The sequence below is a fragment of the Blennius ocellaris genome, assembly GCF_963422515.1.
Source record: "Blennius ocellaris genome assembly, chromosome: 6".
Lineage (NCBI taxonomy): Eukaryota > Metazoa > Chordata > Actinopteri > Blenniiformes > Blenniidae > Blennius > Blennius ocellaris.
Window position 1 is genome coordinate 14,069,771 of NC_137655.1, and position 23,539 is coordinate 14,093,309.

Below are 23,539 nucleotides of genomic sequence, written 5' to 3' on the forward strand. Positions count from 1 at the left end.
TACCAATAACGCTTCGATATGTGGTCGATGAGGTCCAAACGAAATCGCTCCATCAGCGCTGCTTCAAAGTGACACTCGGGAGTCGAAACCTCGATAAGCAACTGAAATTAGCATTCGAGCATCGTCTCGGTGCCTCAAGCACAAAATTCATGTGCACCTTAAATAAAATGCTCAATAGATGTTATGAATGCCACACTGAAACTCTGGAAGATGAAATACGAAAAAAAACCAACAATCCCAAATGAAAGTCATGGTTATAGTTACAGATTAGCCTGACCCTAAAAAGAAAAGCAAGACAACTCACACCCAGGGCTGTGCTGACAGGCTCAGGTTTATAAATGGATATCAGACATGTTCGACTTCTTTATTTTTTTTTTCCCAAGCCAATACAACAATCTGTGCCCTCCCTGGAAACAAACTAAAAAAAAAAAAAAGTCATTGTTTCAGGATCCACAGCATGGCAGCTCTCTTTCTCTAGAGATTCAAGCTCATAAAAACAAATCACATGTGAGAATAGGTTTCTGCTAAAGTATGTCAAGTCCAGAGGCCCTCGTCGGGAGTCATGCTGCTGGGAGTGAACACCTCGTGCTGCAGAAGACGGTGACAGTGGGGTGAATCCATTCGCTGTTATAAAAAGGTTGTAACGCGCCCTGCTAACATTTTTCCGGTTACAGTTGAATCTCCACTCCCAAAACAATGCGAGCCAGGTCTCCACTCGGTGACGCACAGTTGACCAGCACCAGTAATGCTAGTAGACACGAATAGCCCCAGAAGTGGTAAAACAAACATTACTTCAGAGAGTAAACAAATGTTGTGGATGCCAATACACGAAGCAGCACAACCATTTACATCATGTTTTTCTCCCTCGTCCCTCCTGGAAAAAAAAAACTAACTTGGCTGCCAGACTAACAACCGTTCTGGCAGAACCAGAGTCAGGGCCTACCATTTCTAAGTCCGTCTGTGTTATGTGATTATCAATCCAGGGCCTACAGATAACCGAAGGCAATACAGCAGAACAATGAAGCAGTCGTCATTTAACACAATCATTAGGAAAGCTTAAAGGTAGAACAAATTCAGAGAAACCGAAAGAACTTTTACAAAAAAAAATACTTGCGCCACTAGTTAGTTTGGTTTGTTTTCTCTTCAGTCTTTATGACAGTGACTGCTGGAATAAGCAGTGACACCGAGGGATTGGTGATGAAAAGTCACTATATACATACACGCACACAAACAAAAACACACACTCACTGTACAGTCATAAACTGCACACGCATCCGTGTGTCCAGTCGTCGCAGTGGTATCACGGGTGAAAGTCCACCTTTCAAACGGAACAAAGTGGAGAGCAGAGTTGGGGGCCGTGGTTGGTGCCGGTGCTCCTACATTGAAGCTGTGATAACTATGGTGCTCAGAGGAAAGTGAGGGAAGGTGAAACCTCCTCCAAAGGGTCTTTTATATTTTCCTTCAGTCCTGTTTAGGAGAGCATCTGTGTGTGCAGACAAAAAGCAGAAATGCCAACATTTTTACAAACATTTTCTGGAGTTCACATCTAAACACTATCTTTTACTAAAACTATTTTATTGTCTTAGTTTGATGTCAACCGAAACAGAGTTCACATGAACAAAGATCCTTCCCCCCCCCCCCCATTAGGTTGTTTTAAAATGTGTACAATTTATACTTTTATAAAGGATAATTAATCAACTGTGCAGAATGTAAACGTTGGTTAAATAGGCTGGACAGTGACAGAAATTGTTTAGTTCAGCTAAAGTAATACAAATAAAGGACAATTTTTTTTAAACACTGTTGATTAAAATGTATGGACACGAATATGGACACAAAGTGGCATTCAACAGAAAATGAGGAACCACGGTTGGTCGTTCTTACCGTGAGGGCTTGGCGGTTTTAACTTTCATCATCAGAGACATGAGGTTTAGCAATGGCCATCTCCTCCTTGCTATTCGCAATCATCTTGCATTTCTACAAGAACAAGTGGGGTTAACATTAGTTACTTTGACAAAATGCCCAAACAGTCCTCAATATAACACAACACACACAGACACATATATATATATATATATCCCACCAATAACCAGTTAACAGTTACCTCAGTAAGCTCCTTGATGGTGTGTATGTTGGCCTGCTGAGTGACCTTCCTCTTTGCCTCCTCAATGTGGTCCAGATTAAGAGTTGGCGTTGGGGGGGCCAGGCACGGGGGAGGCTTGTTTGTTATAGTCGGAAGTGGGGCAAGAGGTGGCATGGCCGCCAGGGCACCCATGTTGGTCAAGGCAGCCGTCATGGTGGCTGCTGTCATACTTGCCATTGCAGCACTCATGGTGATATTTGACATGGGCATTCCTGGAATGGTGGGCAGCCCCATTGGACCTATGTTGGGCATATTCGGCATGTTGGGCATCCCCATGCCCATTGGAAGAGGTAAGGGTAAAGGCAAGGAGAGAGGAGTAGGAGATGGAGTGGGCAGAGGAAGCTGGAGGATAGCTTTTGGCCGGAGACTCTCGGGTATAGGGACCCCAGCTTTAGCGCACATTGCCGCCGCATTAGCCTTGGCTATCTCGAGTAACTGGTCCTTATCTGAGGAAAGGGTGACAGGGAAACAAAGAATGTTAAAAAAAAAAACAGAGGGGAGATGAGGAAGCAAATGAGCCAAGATCAAGTATAAAAGTAGTATGAAGTAGTATGGCATTGAGTTTTACCGAGTTCAGTGAGGCGTGGCGGAGTCTTGCTGGTGCTGCGCCGTGTTCGGGACCCCGACCGTCGCTGTTTGCGGAGGATGAGAACTGGAGAGTGACTTGGTTCCCTCTTCCACCGGTCCCGTCTGTCAAATGATCGACTGCGAAATACCGGCCGCCTCCCTCGCCCCCTCGACCGAGATCTTCGCCGACGGTCAGATGAGCGAGACCTTGTACGCCGGCTTCTCTCTCCTGATCTCGATCTTTTCCTCCTGCCCGTGGAGCGGCTCTTGGATCTTTTACTCCTGTCGGTTGACTTGGACCTCCTCCGGGCTTTCTGTGACCGTGATCGACGCTTGCGTGTCGGCGAGCGGGACTTAGATCTGCGGGCTTTGGTCCGTGACTTGGAACGTGAACGTTTGCGTCGCGCAGCAGAACGAGACCTTGATCTTCGACGTCGACCAGGACTCCGCGATTTGGAACGTCTCTTCTTCTTTTCTGATGGGGAGATTGATTCCCTTTTCCTAACAGGAGACTTAGACCTGTGAACAGAGCCAAAAAATGGTTACACGATCTAATATGTGACGACAGTGACACACACACCAAAGGTTTTAAAACACCCCAATTTTCCCAGGTATTTAATGCAATGACAAAGGTTACACAAAATGTTAAATTTACATAAATTTCACAAAAATGCTGAACCTTCTTGAAGGGAACAAGAAATGGGTTAGTAACTTAAAGCTGTTCTGAAGCAATGGAGGTTGATCAAGCCTAAGAAGTTCATCTTGCTAATTCCAACAGGTTTTCTAACCTCTCTGATTACTTACACCCCACTCTGTCTGCACTAAATCTTTACACACTATGGCAGTGTGATTTCCATTGCAGAAAGAAAACCAGGAGTTTGTTCAGCTGTTATATCTTCCTAAGGTGGCTATTTTGACGAGTCTAGGTTTAGATTTTTAAACTGTTTCCAGGATTTTTTTTTAATTCAAGTTGATTATTTATCTAATAAGACATTACACAGATTTACAAAGATTAATACACACACACGATCACTCACCTTGATTGCTTTCTTTTTATCGTAGCCTTCGATGCTGAATGCCGAGGCGAAGAAGTTGAACGTGAGAGCTTTTTGCGATCTGTAGGCGAGCGTGACTTAGAGAGCTGCTTCTGGAGTACTTCTGGGGAAGCTGAACGCGAGGAGCTTTTACGGCTCTTAGAAGGAATATTGACGGGAGGTTCTTCTTGTTCTGCTTCTTCTTCTTGTTCTTCTGGTTCTCCTTGTTCTGCTTCTTGTTCTACTTCTTGTTCTGCTGCTTTTTCTTCTTCTTCTTCTGCTGCTTTTTCTTCTTCTTCTGCTGCTTTTTCTTCTTCTTCGTCTTCTGCTGCTTTTTCTTCTTCTTCTTCTTCTGCTGCTGCCGCCTTTTCTTCTTCTTCTGCTGCTGCCTTTTCTTCTTCTGCTGCTGCCTTTTCTTCTGCTGGTTCTTCCTCTTCTGCTGCTTCTTCCTCTTCTGCTGGTACTTCACCCGAGCCTTCAGAACATTCAGATTTTTCTGGACCAGGGCCAGGCACAGGAGAAACAGATCTGGATCTGGAAGCAACTCTTTCATTGCAGGAGCTAGTCTGTTCCATCTGGTCGTCACCATGGTTGGCTTCAAGCTGTTCCTCCAACTTTTCTGACGAGCTTTCGACTGGACATGAAATAGGAACTGATACAAGAGGTCTCCACGCACCTGCAAGCCAACACACATGATATAAGTCAAAGGAATCTAGTGATGGGTGGGCAAAACGGTCAAAACTGACATTTAGGAAACAAAGTTAATATTGGAAAAACTATTTCAAACTATTTAAAAAAAGTCAAAAACAGATCTTACCTATTGGGGCTGATGGTTTTATATTTTCTTCAGCTGCCTGCTCTACCTTTGGGGGGGAAGGCATCTTTTCTTCCACCACAGGGGGCGATATAGATCTGGCAGGAGATGCGCTTTGAGACTTGTCACTTGATACAGACATGGATTTAGACCTGACAACCTCTGGAGAGACTGATTTAGACTTTGATCTTCTTCCACTCTTCCTTGGAGATTTAGACTTCTTTCGGCTAGCACGTGGCGATCGTGACTTTGTACGATGTCTCCGAGTTAAAGAACGTGACTTTGAACGTTTGCTCGATCTTGGTGGAGATCGATTTCGTCTTACAGGTGACCGAGTACGCCTTCTGACAGGCGACCGTGTTCTTGATCGCCTTCGGGGGGGAGGGGTTCTGGATTTGGTCCTTCTCCGGGGACTTCTGGTTCTGGAGCGACGGCTACGCTTGTGCGTTACAGGTGAACGTGACCGACTTCGCCTGCTCCTGCGAAGAGATCGGGAACGTGACCGACGGGATCTGGGAGGCGGTGACCTCCTGCGGCGAGACACAGATCGACTCTTGGAGCGTCTGCCTCCAGCTCGTCTTCCCGGTGATCGCGATCTGGAACGACGAATGGGACGCCTAGATCGAGAGCGAGAACGGCGACTGGTTGCACCGCTTCTTCTAGGGGAACGCGTTCTTGAGCGTCTCGTGCCTCCCCGTGATCGGGATTCTGACCTTCGACTTCTTCTTGGAGATCGAGACAGTGAGCGCGATCTACGTGCACCACGTTTTGGGGACGCTTTTCTCTTAGGAGAAAGAGAACTCCTCCGTCTTAGAGGAGACTTTGATTTCTTAGGAGACTTTGACAGCTTCTTCTTGGGTGATAAGGAACGAGATGCAGATCGGGATCGACGGGAGACTTTCTTGGGAGACTTGTACAATGGAGAAAGTGACTTTCGCCTTGACTTTGGGGACTTGGAGCGGGACTTGGAGCGGGACTCTGGTCGACGTTTGAGGTCAGCTGAAGTCTGTTTTCCTTTGGAGGTCGACCTTGATCGTTCTTTCACTACTTTTATGGGCTCACTGCTAGACTGCCTGCTGGGACTAGGTGATGGTGATCGACTTGGACCTGACCCAGATCTCTTTATGTCTAGGCCCCTAGAAGGGGAAGGAGATAAAGAGGACTCTCTATCTTTTATCTTGGACTTCTGGCCTGAACTGACCTGATCTTTGAGACCAGGATCATCCCTTGGGGTAGTGCCTTCTTGTTTTGGGATGATGTCAGGCAATTCCTGAGCGTGACTAAAAGCACCATCCCCATGGCTGTCCTCTGGCTTCACCTCAACTGTAGTTGTATGCGTTATCTCTTCCTTGACTGGAAAGGGCGACTTTTTATTCTCATCCGATTCATTGCTGTTACTCGTCTTCCCTCCAGTCAGAGAGGCATCCATATCTGTTATCTCCTCTTTCTTTACAGAAAACACTTCCGGGTTTTCTGGGAGAATGGGGGCTAATTTCTCCTCTTGTTTACTTTTTGGAGCCAGTCTTGTGACGACTACTTGGAGGTCCGATGTTACAGCTGAAGGGCATTTATCTTCAGTTACTCCTTTACCCCCTTCACCTTCAGACTCAGAACCTGAAGCAGAGCTGCTTTCAGATGGAGATCGAGATGGAGACTTCTTTTCATCTTTCTTTTTCTTCTTCTTCTTCTTTTTGGCAGCATGTTTTTTGTGTTTTTTCGACTTTGTGTCTCCCTCAATGTCACCACGATCTGAGAGAAGAAGTCATTATTTGAAAATGAAGTCGTAACAAAGGATTGAATAACTATTCCCAGACAATATGTGTATGAGGTTGTGTGTAGTTGTGTTTTACCTGTGATTGCATCCTTTTTGCCCTCTTCCTTTTCAGGGTGATCCCCAGCATTTGCAGCTGCCGCCAATCTGGCACTACAATATATGAATTAATTCAAATTAAAGTAAAATGTGCAAAAATTATTTTCTTTTACTACATATCAAATGCTCAAATTCCAACAGAAACGTAACAGTATCTTGTCAGTTGAGCCTGAACGTCCCAGATACTGTTATATAGCATATAGTTTAATTAGCCTGCACAGTCAAAAGTTCCCACTTCATTGGTTTAACTGCACTCAATTATATGGTGACAAAAACACCTGTAGACACAAACAATCTGTCTACACAAGACATCCATCCATATGATGTAACAACAAAAAACCTTTAACTTTCTAATATTTCAGTTATTACCGTTGCTTTTTTCATGCAGGGTTCATTAACGTTACTCTACCAGAATCCAGAGGAAAGATGAAAAATGTAGGAACCAATTTTAATTGTTGTCAATATCTTTTTTAATGAAATGTGTCATTACATTCAGACAAATGTATCTGTCATGTAATGGTTCATTATCTGTGCAGACATGATACAATTTATGGGAAGTATGTTTTACAGACTTTTTTCTGGTAAAGGAACTTTTAACATAATCTTTAAGAAAACAGTTTTATAAAAGGTTTTCTGACCTGGCTCTGGTGGTCCGGACCGGTCTTGGTGGAGGTGGTGGCTCCGCTTCTGACTCGGCGCCAGATTCTGAACTGCTCTCCTTCTCGCCCTTCCTCTTTCTCTTCTTCTTTTTGCTTTTATGTTTTCTGTGCTTCTTGTTTTTCTTGTGGGGTGGCTCAATCCCTTCCTTGGAGTTCATGTCCTCTTTCCCAGGTGCATCTTCCTCACCTACACAGGGACCCCGGAAACTTTTGGTCATACAAATCTCATTCTTTTTTGAATTTTTTTTGTGCAAGCTTTAAAAGAACAATTAAACAGATCAAAGAAGCATTCTTTTTTTTTTTAAACCTGTATGATACAGAAAGACAATCAAATAAAAACAAATTATAGACTATCATCCATTTACCTGAGGGAAGGTCCACTGCACACTCCATTGCGTCAGTGCACTGGTTGGAAAAAGCTTCTATTCACGTCTCTCTTTTGTTGCTTCTTCACTCGGCACTAGAGAGGAAATCATAGTAATGTAACTTTGGTAACAAGTAATGGAGCAGAACATAAAGTAACATAACCACATTGTAGCAAAATGAGCCAACATATTGATAACATCTACCAATATTAACGGTAAAACAAAGTAAATGTTTTATCCAGAACTGTGAACTGTATGTTTCTGGTTCACGGTTCCTCAACAGTCATCCACATCCATCGATTCAATATCAGTCTGGCAAAATTATGTAAATGCCCAATGCATTGAATTTAATTGCCTGGACAGCAGCACATCCAATAGGTTTCACCCAAAAGATACGAGCTCTCTGGAGATTGTACTTTTTGCAACACCGCTTTACCCAACTGGTGGTTTCAAAACCAAAGTAATGAACTCCAGATATATATACATAAAAAGGCAAACCATAGAGTACATCTGTGCATTGCACATCGTGCAAGGCAAACCACATCTCCCACCCTGTCCAAATGGATAATATTGTTAAATACAGATAGATTTTTTTTTTATAATTAACAATTAAGAACTGTACCACAGCAATTTATTCACTTTAATTAAATCAAACACTCAATGATTTGTGAAATTATAACCTCCAAGCTTCAAAAATCAAACAATATATCGGCAAAAAACTTACAAAAGAATTAGAAAAATGACAAAAAACAATTTATCTTTCAATTCAACTTCTTTGTTGTGCCCCGTTGTAGCTTTCATAAAAAAATGACACAACTAAAGCTTTGCTTCAACTGTGCATCACAGTAAATAATCTTTTAATAAATAGTGAGCTGGGATGGGCTCCAGCGCCCTGCGACCCTGCACAGGATTAAGTGGTATAGAAAATGGATGGATTAAAAACATTTAAATATTTCATCCACTGAAATGGATTTAATGCCCAGTCACTGCAGATGATTCACACTGAACTTTTTTTTACTATGAGTAGTAAAAAAACAACAACAAAATATAGAATTTTACTCATTGTTGAGGCTCAACTACTTTTACTGCCATGATGTGAATAAACCTGTTTGATAGGAGGAGCTTACACACTGTAACCGTCAGAAAATATCTTCCACTGTTTAAACATGTTATCTAAATTTGTTTTGCAGCTCTAAATGTTTAATGGTAGGGGAACCAAAAATGCGTCTTTTGATTGCCGATTGCCAAGTTAAGAAGACACTTTTGTACTCAGTGTACCATTTGCCTTGTTATTGTCTTTATTATATATATATATATAGTTATTGAACAAACTCAATAAAAACTTTTATAAAAAAAAAAAACACTAATCTGTCATGTGTCTTATGACGGCTTATTTTTACTTTAAGGATTCAATAGTTAAATACCTTCTAAAGTTTAAAGATTAAAGATATCTATTGTCAGATATATAGATAAACATTTACACTGTACAATAAAAAGCTTATTTTGGTGGTCGCCAACCTACAGTTAAGTAAATGATAAAGGATAAACTTTAAAAACCAAAAGATAAACAAGAAGGGATAGGGTACACACAGAGCAATACAGTATGTACAGATAAATAGTTACGAAACTTTACAAAAGTAAAATATATAAGGAAAACTTGCCAAAAGGAAAAACCTGCCAGCACTAAAATATAGCAATGCTTTTATTATGTACAGATGGCATAAGTGATATAGAAAAAGCAGCAACAACCCGATTCAAATTCAATGAATGGTGTATATAAATAGCTTTTTCACGCAGTTCCATATATTTCTACGTTCAAAATTGTGAAATGATAATTTGTTGAAAATAGACAACGTATATTTTTTATTGAGAAAAGTAAATAAGACACCGACACGTTTTCGCCCAACAATCACATTGCGAATTCTGCCATATACAATCAAAACACGTGAAAAGCACAACTGGACACAAACATCGGCAGTGAATCTCCAATCACTGTTACCTCTGTTCATTTGCAGCCTTCATTCACTTTCTAAATATATAAACTGCTGAATCGATACAAAAACCTTGAACGAACACCAGCAATACGTCTGCTGTACGTTTCCTTCAATTGATGCTAAAGCTAACCATCACAGACACGCCTGCCAAAACGTTACACATTTTATCTAAGAAATTAAATACCTAGGTCAGCTCGATACGTGGTTCTAAACACCCGACGGCGCTGCGTTTTGCCATATTGCACAACAGCAAAAAGTACCAAATACCGTGTGGATAATATCAGCAAAAGAAACAAAAGTTTATGAGAACGGAGAGTTCATTACCACGTTAGGTAACTACTGAAGGCCCGCGCGGCAACCACAGACATTCACAAATCAATACAATGAACGTGACCTTTGAATTACACAAACAAGAATTTTTTTAATATATTTTTTGCAGAGTACTTATTCCATGACCCCCAAATGGAGCTGGGATGCATTGTGTGACTGAAACGTGCTGCCTCCACGCCGCGGCCTCAGCCAGCGGCCATTCACCGCCATCAGCCAGGACATCGATGCTAACTGTTAGCTCCGTGCTCGTCAACGAGCTAGCTGCCGTGCTAAATCTATTCAGGACAATTCTTCTGTAGACGGGGCAAATATCTTGCTAATTCAAGGGAACAAGCCACAGTGGGAGATAATTACCAAGTGTGCGTTCTGTGATCGCCGGTCCCCGTGTGGAACGCGCCAGATGACCGCAGTGTGAACAATCGCTGAATATGCTAACCGCTGTCGTTAGCCGAGCAACAGATCCGCCATGATGGAGAAAGGTATCCCAGCATGCCATGCTGCACGGTTTGAATGGCAGCGTCACTGTCTCCCAGGCAACCGCATCTTTACGTAGCACGCGAAGGAAACAACTCTGGGTTGTCTACCGGAAACATCAAACACCACTCTACTTGTTTTCAGCAGACATTTATTACCTAAGGTCTTTTCTTACAGTTAGAGTTACAATGAAAGAATACAAAAGAATACAATAGAATAATTTTTTTTTAATTCTCAGACGAAGATGCTGAAAAGAAGAAAGCAAAATACGCATAAACAAACTGAATGCATAATGAACAAACGATGCACTGGCGCTTTTAAACTTGCAATGCAATAAAGTTAAGATTAAAAAAAACAAAAAAACAATATAGCCTGCAGCACAGGATTTGAGAAACAGGCCGGCATTCTTTACATTTTAAAGACCAGTCAAACTCAGAATAGCATAAATAATACACGGTCTTTAAATAAACTAATTATTACTTAATATCCTAAAGTATTGTTCTGTCATTCAACCACCGTGTTGATTTCAGCAGCACTAAACACACGCACACGCACACCGGAAGTTTAATGGCCGCGGTCTGTTGTTGTTGTGATATTATTTTGGGTTTCTATGTAAAGTTAAGGAAATGTGCTTACTAGAAAAGTCCTCAGCCGTTGTGAGACATGATGAAGAGATTTAACATCAACCTGGATGATTCTGCCTTCACAAAAGAGAGAAAACCGGTCAGTATCCTCAAGCAGTGACGTTAGCAACCACTTAGCTTAGCTTCGTGCTCGCTTTCCTCGGGCTGAGTCGTTATTGTGCTTCTGTTCCAGCCAAAGTCTCACTTTCAGCCTTCACTCAAAGGACAAGTCTCTTCCAGCCCGGACTCTGCTCCACAGCGGCTTCTGTCCTACGCGGAGTACGTCGTACAGAGTAAAAGCAGCGCGACTGGAGCTCCGCAGACAGACGGCTCCCCCAAACCGCTCCGGACCGGGGGAACGGGGAGCTCCGCTCCGGGGCAGAGTCAGCAGGACCCTCCGGCCACTGTCTCCGCAGGATGTGGAGAGGTCCAGGACTTTGCTGCAGGATCCGAGGCTCGGCCTGGTCACTGCAAACCCCGGGCAGAGGCGTCTCTGCCTGGGACCGATCCTAAAGCAGGGGGCAGCGGTGGAAAGCCAGACCCCAGCCCGAGCCTCGGCCTGGGCCCCAAACCTGTGGGCTCCGGGAGCAGCATCGTAGTCAGTCCTCGACAGGTGCATCTTCTACACTCACAGTACAAAAGCATGTTATCGTGAGATTCTGAACGTTTAAGATACTGTGTGTTTATGAACTCGGCTCAAATATAAAAGTTATAAATGGTGGGCCTAGGTGAGACAGCATGAGTAATTTAAAAATCTTGTCAAAGCCCCCATAAAGCATAGATCAGGTTTCCTAGTTGATTTTTTTTTTTGTGTGTCTGATAAAATTATATGTGACCATTATTGTAAAAAAAATGACTGATTAACTGATATATCTGATCATGTTAAATGGCGTCAACAAAAACAAGTATAGGGAGTATCAGTTCTATTCTGTATGGAGCAATGCCTAAAGGAATTCCCCTCTGGGATTAATAAAGCGTTTCTATTCTATTCTATCAAGGACATCAAACTTATCTCATAAGTATCACAGTGTAATTCACAGTGCATGTAAGTGGATTGTGTAAAGTGGATTGCTTTGCTGTAACAGGCAGGCCATATGCTAAAATATGGTTAAATGCTAGAGAGTTGGGTTGAATTCAGTTTATTATTATTATTCAGTTTAGTTTTTAGAATCAGAACAATTGCTGAAAAAATGATTAAATATGATTTATTTTGTCACACTATTTAACAATTATGTCTCTTCATATATTATTGTCTCAGGAGTTACTTAAATTGTAGACAGACCTCAAGTAATTTGAAATTTTTTTTCTGTAAACCCTTTAACCTCTCAGCTGAGACTCAACAAGGTTGTGTCAATTGTAACATCTTTCTTATTTTCTGGTCTCAGCTTGTGTGTGTTTTACAAGCCATCCAGTCCTGTGTTGCACATTGATAGGCTTAAAAAGGAATGACAATAGGCCTACAGAGTGGGAAACACTACCTCACATATTTGTTTGTATTTACTTAGCGGGGAAATCCCATCTTGAAGTTTGTGAGGAGCGTACCGTGGGAGTTTGGAGACATTGTGCCAGACTACGTCCTGGGACAGACAACTTGTGCTCTCTTCCTCAGGTGGGTTTAAGAGCTTTGCAAACTTCCTTCAAAACGTGTTTTCTTTCCTACGAACAAGAGCACACTTCCACACAGCAACAGGTCATTGTCATTAAATTATTTGGATGAGAAAAAGTCATCAAATTTAATAATTAATGAGGCGCTATGAACTATTTCCCTTATTTACATTTTCTTGGATTTTCTTTTTTGCTGCCATAAAGCCTGAGGTATCACAACTTGAACCCAAACTACATCCATGACCGCTTGAAGCAGCTGGGAAACACGTTCACCCTGCGAGTGCTGCTGGTCCAAGTTGACGTGGTGAGTATAACTCTTTCGAAAAAACACAAAACACCAATCTGGGTGACTTGAATTGACTCAGTGGATATTTTCTGTCACATCCATGTTCTTGTTGCTGACATTTAGAGTGCATATATATATATAATACCTACATTGACCATTTAAAATGTATTTTCGAGTTAATAAAATGAATTGATAATTATACATGGATTGGATAGTTAATAAATATGTAGAACTGAAGGAATTCTCATCAAATATGCCGGGTGTGTCAGAATCTACTGCTGCTTCGTTTATTGGGCTTCAGTGCAGGAAGGTCAAATTATGTATCTATTTGTTTCTTAAATTCCATATTTAATAATGCATGCTTTTGTAAGAAATGGGATATTTCAGAGTTATCAATTGTTTTAATATCTGGGAACATGATTAAAATCTTGTGGAGATTTGATCCAAATTTCCAACTTCACTTTGTGGCTGGGATCAAAAATGTGCTGTTGAAAAGCTTTTTAATTTGGATCTTTCCTTCATGACAATTATGAATTTGATGACTGACCAAAAAAAACCCCCCAAAAAACCACCCTTAACAACACAAAACCCATTGCAGAAAAATTTAAAAACAAAACTGGATAAAGAAACAACCTTGAATCGGGACACTAACCTGCAACTGCTCTCTTGTTTATTGTAAAGTGCTGAACAGAATTCAAATGCACAGCAGGGTTGTATTTAAGAGAACTGAAAAGTCTTTGGAGAGCAACACGTTGTTAGAGCAGAGCTGTAATGTAAACTTCTCATGCAGACCTGTTCATTTTTAAAACAGTGTTACTGGAGCGGTAACTGTGCAGCTGAAGACTACTTTTAGTGCGTTGGTTTTTAAAAACTGACTCGTGGCTGACAAAAAATACAATGTGGAAATAACTCCGAATTGATGTGATTACTCTTCCCTGATGTTGTTTCTTTACTGCAGAAAGATCCTCATCATGCATTAAAGGAGCTGGCTCGTATTTGCATTATGGCCGACTGCACTCTCATCTTGGCTTGGAGGTAAAATCAACAGCAGCCACGAACAGCTCTGCTCTAAATGGCCTGTTTTTATGACAGCCCTGGTCTCGCCACCTGTGTGTGGAATCAGAATAAAAACACAAGATATTTTCTGAATACCGGTACTTTTGATTGCGATCGTTAGCTACCCTATTATATGTTGTTGTTATTCACTTATTCCGAGCCGGAGTGAAAATTTGTGATTTAGTTTCAACGCAGTGTGTTTCTCTCCTTTCTTGTTACAATGGACAGTCCAGAAGAGGCTGGACGTTACCTGGAAACGTACAAGTCATATGAAAAGAAACCCGCCGATCTCCTGAAAGAGCAAGTTGAAAAAAACTATCTGTCAAAGGTGTGTGTGTGTCTGTGTGTGCGCATGTACATGTATGCGCGCACATTTATCCTGGATTTTCAAAGCTTTGTAAAGACTGAGCATTGTTACTGCTTTAGCTAAGATCATTTCACGAGAATACTCAGATTGGTAATAAATATTTGGGGAAAAACCGTTGTAGCGCTTTGAAGCCTTTGTAGGTTTGTAATTCTGATTAATGTTGTCTGTTTGCTTTTAGGTCACAGATTGCCTGACCACTGTGAAGTCCATAAACAAAACCGATGCCATTACCTTGCTCTCCACTTTCTCGGTGAGCACGACTGAGGACTATTTTCAGTCCATTAGCTGCTCCATGCAGCAAGTATTAAAGCTCAGATTGATGCTGTTCAATTATTGATTTACACACACAAACGGGCAAACACTCACTCCATTTAATGCTGTTCTCAAAGGATTTGCCATTCATTGTATATATAAAGGATTTTTTTTAATTTGGTTTGGGTTTTTTTGTTTGTAATAGTCTGTAGAAGGAATCATCAGTGCCTCAAAGGATGACCTGGTTCTCTGTCCCGGCCTGGGACCACAAAAAGTAAGGGAAATACATGTGAATGTAAAAAGATTACGTGAAACATTTGCTGGGTTCCAACGGCAGGTTTTTGTGCTTCCAGGCGAGAAGACTCTTTGACGTGCTACATAAGCCTTTTCTCAAGTCCAAGAGCAAAGATGGCTGAGGCGACGCTCTGAGGATGTGTGAAAAGTATTTGAAGAAACTGGACGAAACATTCTGAAGGGAAATCACTCCTGCTCTCCCTCTTGATCAACGAAGAGACGTGTGAAATGTGTGAAATGTCAGTTATCTTTGGTGAAGGTCTGAAAGGAGGGTTTTAAAGAATTTCCTATGTGAACTGTTGAAGCTGTACGCAGACATGATACACTGACAGTTTCCTTTTTAAACACTGAGTATTTTGCTTGTTCATTTGTGATACATGTTTTACGGACAAAAATAAATTTGTATTTTTATAGGAAGCAGTGTGTTTTTCCCCCTTTTTATTGATATAAAATAACCAAAGTATCAAGATAAAAATGACTCCTCCAGGAAGAAAACAATGTATTTGTCCACATTATATGAACATTGAGTTATTTTAGGAAAGCGGGGAAAGAATGAAGGAATGAAAGACAACAACCACCCACCCACCCAAATGAATAAAAATGGGTCTTGATGATAATTTAATTGCCATGAATGCTATTCAAATTGTTTTTAAATGTGTGAAACAGCGTGTGATGTAAATAACAAATCAATGCTCAACAGTAGTGTGATTATTTTACAACAGTGGCAGCTCTGAATCTCTTGGATGATTTTGTGCACAGATTCAGATGTCCTCTTTTTTTTGAGGTGGGAACTAAATAGTATTGAGCTTTTGTGGATTTATCTGCTCTGTAAGAATTACATTTCTATGAGAAATGACATTGTATGAAGAAGAAGAAAAAGAGAAGTCAGGTCACTAAAAGAAGAATTGATTTATTGAAGTAGCCTCAAACTCATAAAATATCCTCCATTTGTCTCCCTGTTTCAAACAGTCTGGAGAGAAAAGTAATCACATGCCTTGATGGTGCAAACCAATTTACTCCCGGACATGTAGCTCAGGACCGTCAAATATGACACTTGAGCCACAACTGGTCCACCAGACAGACTTCTGTCCCGCAAAGTGTAGAGGACATGTACACTGGGGTGGGCAAATAAGTTTCCAAAAGGGCCAAATGAAAAATTATAGAGGGCCGAGATATAAGTTGACACGAAGGTGAGGGTTAGGCCCAATAACAAGTATGTCTTGATAAAAACCTTTTTTTTTTTTAAACAAGATTTTAATGATCTACTGTTGCTCGGTGTCACTCTTTCTGAGTCTTTCCCATTTTTTCTCTGGAAATCATGATACAATTTGTATAATGTCGTGTTCGGCAAATGCCTAAATAAGCACATTTTTTCAATAATCAAATCTGTGAGGTAATAGTTGCGAACTCAATTAGACTTGTACGAGACACAAGCAATAATGTAATAATGATCAATGACGTGAAAAAAATACAATTATAGACGCAATAATAACTTGATGTACCGCATGCATCAGTGATTCTCATTTGCTTCTCGAGTTTCTAAATTTCCGGCAGTACCTGAACGCACCGTTACGTCTTGTGACGTCCAAGCAGGAAGTGTGTGCCACAAACACACTCAGGTCTCCGGTTAATTTCATGTGCACCCACAAGTGTCATTAAACTGCAAAGTACCGTGTTTCCGCGAGGACAAACGGACCGCAGCCTTCACACATGGACACGGAGAAAGAGGACGAGGACGATGCATCGGTTCAGGAGTATGTGGCCCGGTCAGACTTCCCCGGAGGAGGAGGAGGAGGAGGCACCGGCACCGGCACCGGCACCGACCAGGTCAGACACCGACACCGACGGCATGACACCGAACCAGAGCTCCGAGTGACTGCGTCGCTTCTCTCCCGTAGCTCGCGTTCAGCACGGGGGACAGGCTGCTGGTCCACGCGAAGCCCTCTGCCGAGTGGTGGTGGGCAGAGCTGCGGGGGGTCGTGGGCTATGTACCCGCCAGCTACCTCCGCCGGGATGCTGCTGAGGAAGAGGAGGGTGAAGAGGAGGAGATCTCTCTGCAGGACCCATGGCAGGATGAAGAGTACTTCGACAACTATGGCACACTGGTTAGAAACTTTTAAGACCTACTTTGTTATGCAGGTTAGTTCTGTGTGGAGCAATTTGCAAAAAAAAAAAAAAAAAGAATTTACTCAAATCCACTGGAAACAAAATAATCGAATAAAAGAGGGAAGATTGGGGGGAAAAAGCAAAATGATAATCAAAAAAGTTTAAAGTGGATACAAATTGAACATAACGACTCATAAAACTGTGTTTGGAGTGGCTTTTACAAGTCTTTTATTATTCCTGGCATTTTGCATCAATAACATTTGCATATTAGATAACGTGGAAAAAAAACATCTCAGCAGGATATTTGTGCAAAAACCTCTGTTCCTCAGGCAAAAACTAAAGAATCTGTGAGAGTTTAATATACTCTGGAAACCAAATCTGACAAAACACAAGCCTGTGTGTGTTTTAATTTTTGTTGGGTTCATATATAATTACTATGATATTACATTTTTGTTGTCTCATCAGTCTCACTGTGCAAAATGAGGAGTTGTGTTCATGGCCACTAATCGTCTGAATGAGCAGATCCTTTAAAATCATGTTATTATAGTTGGTATTTTTAATTTAAAGTATACAGCCACATGTTATAGCTTTATTTTGAATATTTGCTTCCCCATGTACTTGTTTTTTTTTTTTTTTTTTTGGTGGGTGGGGTGTCATCCAATCACATCATGCACTATGCTTCATTCGCCTGTGTCATTATGATCCAGCGGCTTCACCTGGAGATGCTGTCTGACAGAAGCCGCACTGAGACCTACAGGCAGGTTGTCCTCAAGAACAGCGCCTCCCTGAGGAATAAGGTGGTGATGGACCTCGGGTGTGGAACCGGCATCATCAGCCTGTTCTGTGCTCAGCTGGCCAAACCCTCAACAGTAAGGTTTCTGGCACAAATAACTATGATGGTTTGAATGTATATATATAGACTGGCAGGCCCTGTTTACATAACATTTCATGTGTCAACACCTAAAAAAAACAGTGCTCTCATTCTTACTCTTTTACACACAGAGACTTGTGGCATTACTTATCAGGGTCTTCCTATTGGTTTATTGCCCTGGTTCTGAATGTATGGAGTGGAATGAAATTTGATTTGCTGGAAAGTCACAAAAACTGCTCTTTTCGCTCATAAAGGTTGCAGACTCTTGCTTTAACCTTAGCAAATTATACACTTGGTCCTACAACATCATGTCAACATGTCCATAATCCAAAAACTACGGGCAGCCTTTAGTATTCCTGTATCTAGCTCATGAGGTTAGTTTATTTTGGGGGGAAATTAGCTGTTTCTATTGCAGAAAATATATTTAATCCTGATATTTCATATTTTATAGTAATATAGTTTTACACTTCTTCACAGAAAGCATGTTACTATAAAGGAAAACAAATTGGTTTTCAAATGAAAAACATAAAAACAACTGCTCAAAAATGAAATATATTTTTGAATAAAAGAACTGCTGTGTTGATCAGTGTACTTTCACTGCCATCTGCTGGGGAAGAAGCACAACTCCATGTTTTACGCGGTTCCGTTTCCTGGATTGGCCATTTGAATCAATGGGGCGAACGCCTTTCCCCAGTTTATGAAGAGACTGTTGCAAGGTGTTTTATTGTCTCTCCTTGGTGTTGCAGGTCTATGCTGTGGAGGCGAGCTCCATGGCTGACTACACCAGACAGCTGGTGAAGCAGAACGCCTGTGAGGAGGTGGTCACTGTGCTGCAGGGGCGAGCTGAGGAGATCGAGCTGCCGGAGCAGGTGGACGTGCTGGTGTCCGAGTGGATGGGAAACTGCCTTCTGGTAAGAGTGACACTTTTCTACACCATCTGACATCCGGTCTTGATCAGGTTTGAATATACCGTTTAAAAAAAAAAAAAAAAAAAAAAAAAAAAAACTCAAAAAGATCTTCCTCCTTTTCTAGTTTGAGTTCATGGTGGAGTCAGTCCTGCTGGCCAGGGATCGCTGGCTCAGAGATGGCGGCACGATGTGGCCCTCCTCTGCGGCCCTCAGCCTTGTACCATGTCAAGCCGACAGCTATTACTCAGAGAAAATGGCCTTCTGGGAGCGACCCTACGGCCTGGACTTCACCCCTCTTCAGTAAGAGCCATTACTCACCTGTTGACAGTGAACAATGTCCTGTCGCCCTCTATATTTATTCTTCTCCCGACCCTATTTCCAGTAAGTTGTACAGGTCCTGAACTGAGATGTGCAGTTAGACCCTGGGGTGTGATCAAATGCGGTGAGGGTTGATGCCAGACTGTGATCGGTTTATTTGCGACTCTTCACAATCGCTGAGATGACAGTCAAAAAAAAAAAAATAATCTACAAATGCAGCAGCCAAATGGGTAATTAATGTGAAGTCCTACTTGCCTCCAACTAGCTGCTAGTCTTAACAAAGCCATGAACACCTGTCACAAAAGTTCTCAGCTTTAATTATATCTACATTTTGATTTCAGAACTACATCATGTTTATCTCTTAGAAATCTGTGATCCTTCACCTTTGATCCCTGAATAAGTATCAACACAGCAACGTTGCATATCACAAACAAAAATCCTTCATACAAGTTCTGCATTGAAGCCTAAACTATTAAACAGAACAGCGCTTCACTTTTCAAAGGAACTAGTTCCTTTTAAATTAAAAGGGAAATGAGTGTCGTTAGATGCCATGTGTATCTGTTAAAATCTTGGAACAAAATCACAGAAATGTCTTGTTTCTAAACAGAAAAAAAAGTCTCCTTAAAGATCTGCAAAAGGTTATACATTCGTATTTATATCTGCTGACATTATTTAAATAGTTAAAAGACTCCCTGAAAAGAAATGTGCCTTTGACGTGGCAGCCAAGAGCTCAGAAACCTCTGAAGCAGCACATTTCTTTTAACAAGTACAAATCTGTCGGAAATCCTTGCAATTGTTGAACTTCTACTACTATAAACAAGTTTTTTTTTGTGTGTGTTAATAATGTTCCTTTGCCTCAGGCCATTGGCACAGAAGGAGTTCTTTGCCAAACCCAAGTTTAGTCACCTGATTGAGCCCAACGACTGCCTCGCCGCTCCCCGAGATGTCATCCGCATGGACATGTACACACTGCAAGTGAGAGACCTTGAGGTACTGTGTGAGTTTCGTTATTTGATAAGCCGTGGGCGGTTGTTCTTTATGACGAACACATCAGTTCCATTTCTCAGGAAATGAGGAGTGAGTTCAGTTTCGGCGTGGAAAGGTCTGGAGTGTTCCACGGATTCACCGCCTGGTTTACGGTTCACTTCGAGAGCCTGGAGGCTGGCGGTGCGACGCTGGAGTTGGACACTGGACCAAACTCTGAGTAGAAAAAAAAAATAAATAATAATAATCTGTCATCAATACTGATAATTAGACACGTGGTACATGTAGTTATTGATCAGAAACCTTCCTCACCAGGCCAACGCACTGGAAGCAGACGCTGTTCATGCTCGACCAGCCAGTCGGTGTCCACGCCGGAGACGCCATCAGTGGAAGCATCGCCCTGCGCAGGAATCCCACCTGGAGACGCCACATGACCGTGACCCTGCACTGGAACATCAAGAGCAGCATGGAGGACACCGACGACTACCAGGCAAGCATCTGAACTGACGGGATTGTTTGACTCCTTTTAGTGCATTGAGATTATATTCATGTTTACGAGTTCTAATATCCACAAACGTGATCCTTCTTAAATGTCCTAGTTTGACCTCGGATCATGAGAAAACTTTTATTTCCTCTGTCTTCAGGTTGGAACTAAGACTTTCCCCATGTGGAGGTGACAAGATACTTTTGTTGGGGGGTGAGATCAAGACGAGCATCTTCTGTTCAGCTGCTGCTCACCTGAAATCAGACGTGACCCGTGTTGTGGTGAACACTGCTGGGACGGCAGGAGCCGGCCGATCCAGCACGACGTGAACCAAGCAGATTGGCGGGGATGGACCGTGGAGCAGCACACTGGGATCAAAACTGATATGAACTGTGTTTTTGCAGACACTTTCAAGTCATCGGTACCCAAAGTTTTCACTGAGGGCCACACACACATACATACAAAATGTCCAATTGGCCAAGGCCATCACTAGAGGAAGAAGAGTATGTCGCTCTACAGCTCGCAGTGCGAGTTGAATACAGTACTAACACGATACACATCCACACAGGAACTGGATGTATGAAACAGCCCAAGGACGTTATTTAAAGCTTTTAGCAGGGTGTAGGTAAATAATGCTTGATAAGTTCCTGGGGGGTCAGTTAAAAATGGTCAACCCCCCACACACTCTCGTTTCGACGCCACTGCACAAAAGTTTGAGTGAGGAAAATGTTTGAGCCCCCACACAATGTTTCAATGTTTATTTTATATCTCATTGTGCATATTCATTCACTCGAGTACGCCATAACAGTCGTCTCTCATTGGTACATGCTATTGTTTTATTTTAAAAAAAACAAAAAAAACCATTACAGCCTTATAAGTACATTGATGCATGTCACTGCATTGTTTTGACAGAGATATATAGTGAACAATATGACTTCATGTTTCAAACATGAATCATTCATTGTGGTGAAACACTGAAACCACTGCATTGTACAAAAATGTCCCTTTCCTGTCATAATAAATAAGTCAACAATAAGTAAACTTCTTTAATTTAAATAGGATGTTTGGAGTAAATGCTAATGTGCTTGGTGTCCTTTTTTCTTTTTCTTTCTCGTATGTAAACATTTGACTCGCCAGTTGTGATAGTGCCATTTTCTTGGTATGATGGTGCTCCTGTCCTGTTTAGCGTGCGCTGCGGCAGAACCGCTTCGCTCCGGCACACTTGTTATGAACACGTTAAGGACCAGTCTCGTCTTGGTCACGGTTCAGTTTTAGTCTTCGCTTTCGCCCTGGAGCGTGTGGTGACCTCCGAGGACAGAGGCTGAGCGGGTGAGGACTCGGGAGAAGGGGGTCTGGAGAGCGGGACGAACAGGGGGGGTTTCACAACTTTGTCTTTCACGTCTTTGCTTTTGTCCTTCTTCTGCCTCAGGTGTTTGTCGCAGTGGTTCACGAACGTGTCCAGCTTGACGAAGGTCTTGTTGCACACTTTGCAGTGATAAGGTCGCTGGCCTTTGTTGAGGCGTATGTGCAGCCTGATGTACGAGGACCGCACAAAGGTGCGGCAGCACACGCCGCACTTGAGATCCTCCGTGCTGCTCTGGCTCTTCTGAGGCTGGTGGCTGGGCGGCGGCGTGGAGGCCGGTTTGCCCTGTCCGGACGCCTCCTGAGCCTTGTGCGAGAGCAGGAGAGCCAAAGAGCGAAAACCTGCCCCGCACTGCTCACACTTGTACGGCCGCTCCCCGGTGTGCAGACGGACGTGCGCCAGAAGCCCGGCTTTCTGGGTGAAGGACTTGTCGCAGTAGGTGCACTTGAAGGGCTTCTCGCCCGTGTGGAGCCGGCGGTGGGTCTTCAGGTGGGAGGCGCGGCCGAAGGTCTTGCCACAATCCGGGCACTTGAACGGCCTGTCGCCGCTGTGGATGATCTTGTGCGCCATCAGGTGGGAGGACTGATGGAAGTACTTTCCACAGACGCCACATCGGAATTTCCTCTCCTTGCTGTGGGAGGCCAGGTGAAGGGTGAGGTGGGCGGAGGAGATGAAGGTCTTGGAGCACAGGCTGCAGCTGTGAGGGTCCAGGCGCATGCGACGCGGCGGCCGCCGACCATTCGGGGGGCCGCCGCTGCCGCCGGCCTGGCAGGCTGGACACTTTGAGGGAGTGTCTGTCTTCACTTGATGCTGGTTGGGAAGATTGTCATCGGAGTCAGAGTCGGACTCTGCGGCGTTGAAACTGCACCCACAGTCTGCGCAGAGCCCAGCAGACCGCTCCCTATCACTGCTGGTGTCCAGCATGGTGCCATCGACAACCACAGCTCTTCAGGGCTGGATTAACGAGGGGAACATCTGAAAGGGAGACAGTAAACACACGCACAGATCATTTTCACGAACACATAATCTCCATCACGAGAAAGGGCTGCGTCGTCTGGGTCGTAGCGCCCGATCGCACGAGTTCTCATCCGATTACAGGTTTCGGGCCAAACGTGGGGGTTTATCGTCTACATCCTCATCTGGAAACCTCAATTACACTAGCGTTTAGCAGCTCGCCACTGCTCTGTAGGCCGCAGACAATGCGGAGCGGCCGGACGCGAACAAAGACCACATACCGCAGATTTCCTTCCTCATGGAGGAGCGCGCGCTGGAATAAACGTCGTACGAAATCCAGGAAACGTCATAAGATAAGCATGAAATGACAACCTGCGGGGCTGCAGTTTATCGCCTGCGGTTTTTCCTGCATCTTCTTGTCCGGTTCAGCGAATGAAAGGAGCTGCAGCGTCACCTAGCGAGCGGCGGAGCAACTGCGAGCAACACACTCCGAGGGTACAGGAGCCGGGGGGGGGGGGGGGGGGGGGGGTGCTACAAATCTGTGCTTAATCAGTGTTTAATGGTCTATATTCATATTTCCATTAAAAAAAAAAGAAATAAAACGACGGTATTTTTGCTCAATATCTACTAGGTCATGTGACCTATTGGCCAATAAGTATATACGCTGATGAAGGCGCAGCTCTTTCTATGAAGTTTTAACGGTCGTTTTTAATAATCACATATTTAAAAAAACAAACAAAAAAAAAAACACCTATATTTAAGCTCAAAAACGTCCAGATTCCAGATCCGTGTTGAATCACGTCTCCCAAGTATCTACACAG

At 42.9% G+C, this 23,539-nt stretch overlaps 4 protein-coding genes across 4 annotated transcripts; 2 read left to right on the forward strand and 2 right to left on the reverse strand.

The window, feature by feature from the left end:
- Window positions 1-313: 313 nt before the first annotated feature.
- On the reverse strand, window positions 314-10,239 carry sona (SON DNA and RNA binding protein a). The gene is made up of 10 exons (XM_080498001.1): window positions 10,128-10,239; window positions 7,450-7,544; window positions 7,064-7,271; window positions 6,406-6,479; window positions 4,559-6,304; window positions 3,745-4,417; window positions 2,709-3,226; window positions 2,102-2,586; window positions 1,882-1,974; window positions 314-1,483 (listed from the first exon to the last, which is right to left on the reverse strand). The coding sequence occupies exons 2-9, from the start codon at window positions 7,475-7,477 to the stop codon at window positions 1,900-1,902; spliced, it is 3,807 nt and encodes a 1,268-aa protein (XP_080354127.1). The 5' UTR covers window positions 7,478-7,544; window positions 10,128-10,239; the 3' UTR covers window positions 314-1,483; window positions 1,882-1,899.
- A 573-nt stretch (window positions 10,240-10,812) lies between these two features.
- Window positions 10,813-15,157, forward strand: ercc1 (excision repair cross-complementation group 1). The gene is made up of 9 exons (XM_080498721.1): window positions 10,813-10,970; window positions 11,064-11,483; window positions 12,376-12,479; window positions 12,680-12,779; window positions 13,720-13,796; window positions 14,046-14,145; window positions 14,363-14,434; window positions 14,642-14,710; window positions 14,790-15,157. Exons 1-9 carry the CDS (start codon window positions 10,911-10,913, stop codon window positions 14,850-14,852), a joined length of 1,065 nt encoding a protein of 354 aa, XP_080354847.1. The 5' UTR covers window positions 10,813-10,910; the 3' UTR covers window positions 14,853-15,157.
- A 1,260-nt stretch (window positions 15,158-16,417) lies between these two features.
- On the forward strand, window positions 16,418-20,697 carry prmt2 (protein arginine methyltransferase 2). Its single transcript, XM_080498621.1, has 9 exons — window positions 16,418-16,557; window positions 16,629-16,835; window positions 17,544-17,705; window positions 18,454-18,618; window positions 18,740-18,915; window positions 19,794-19,923; window positions 20,001-20,137; window positions 20,233-20,407; window positions 20,562-20,697. The coding sequence occupies exons 1-9, from the start codon at window positions 16,441-16,443 to the stop codon at window positions 20,592-20,594; spliced, it is 1,302 nt and encodes a 433-aa protein (XP_080354747.1). The 5' UTR covers window positions 16,418-16,440; the 3' UTR covers window positions 20,595-20,697.
- A 961-nt stretch (window positions 20,698-21,658) lies between these two features.
- LOC308131783 (uncharacterized protein) lies at window positions 21,659-23,141 on the reverse strand. Its single transcript, XM_080498622.1, has 2 exons — window positions 23,000-23,141; window positions 21,659-22,739 (listed from the first exon to the last, which is right to left on the reverse strand). Exon 2 carries the CDS (start codon window positions 22,686-22,688, stop codon window positions 21,660-21,662), a length of 1,029 nt encoding a protein of 342 aa, XP_080354748.1. The 5' UTR covers window positions 22,689-22,739; window positions 23,000-23,141; the 3' UTR covers window position 21,659.
- Between the last annotated feature and the right edge of the window lie 398 nt (window positions 23,142-23,539).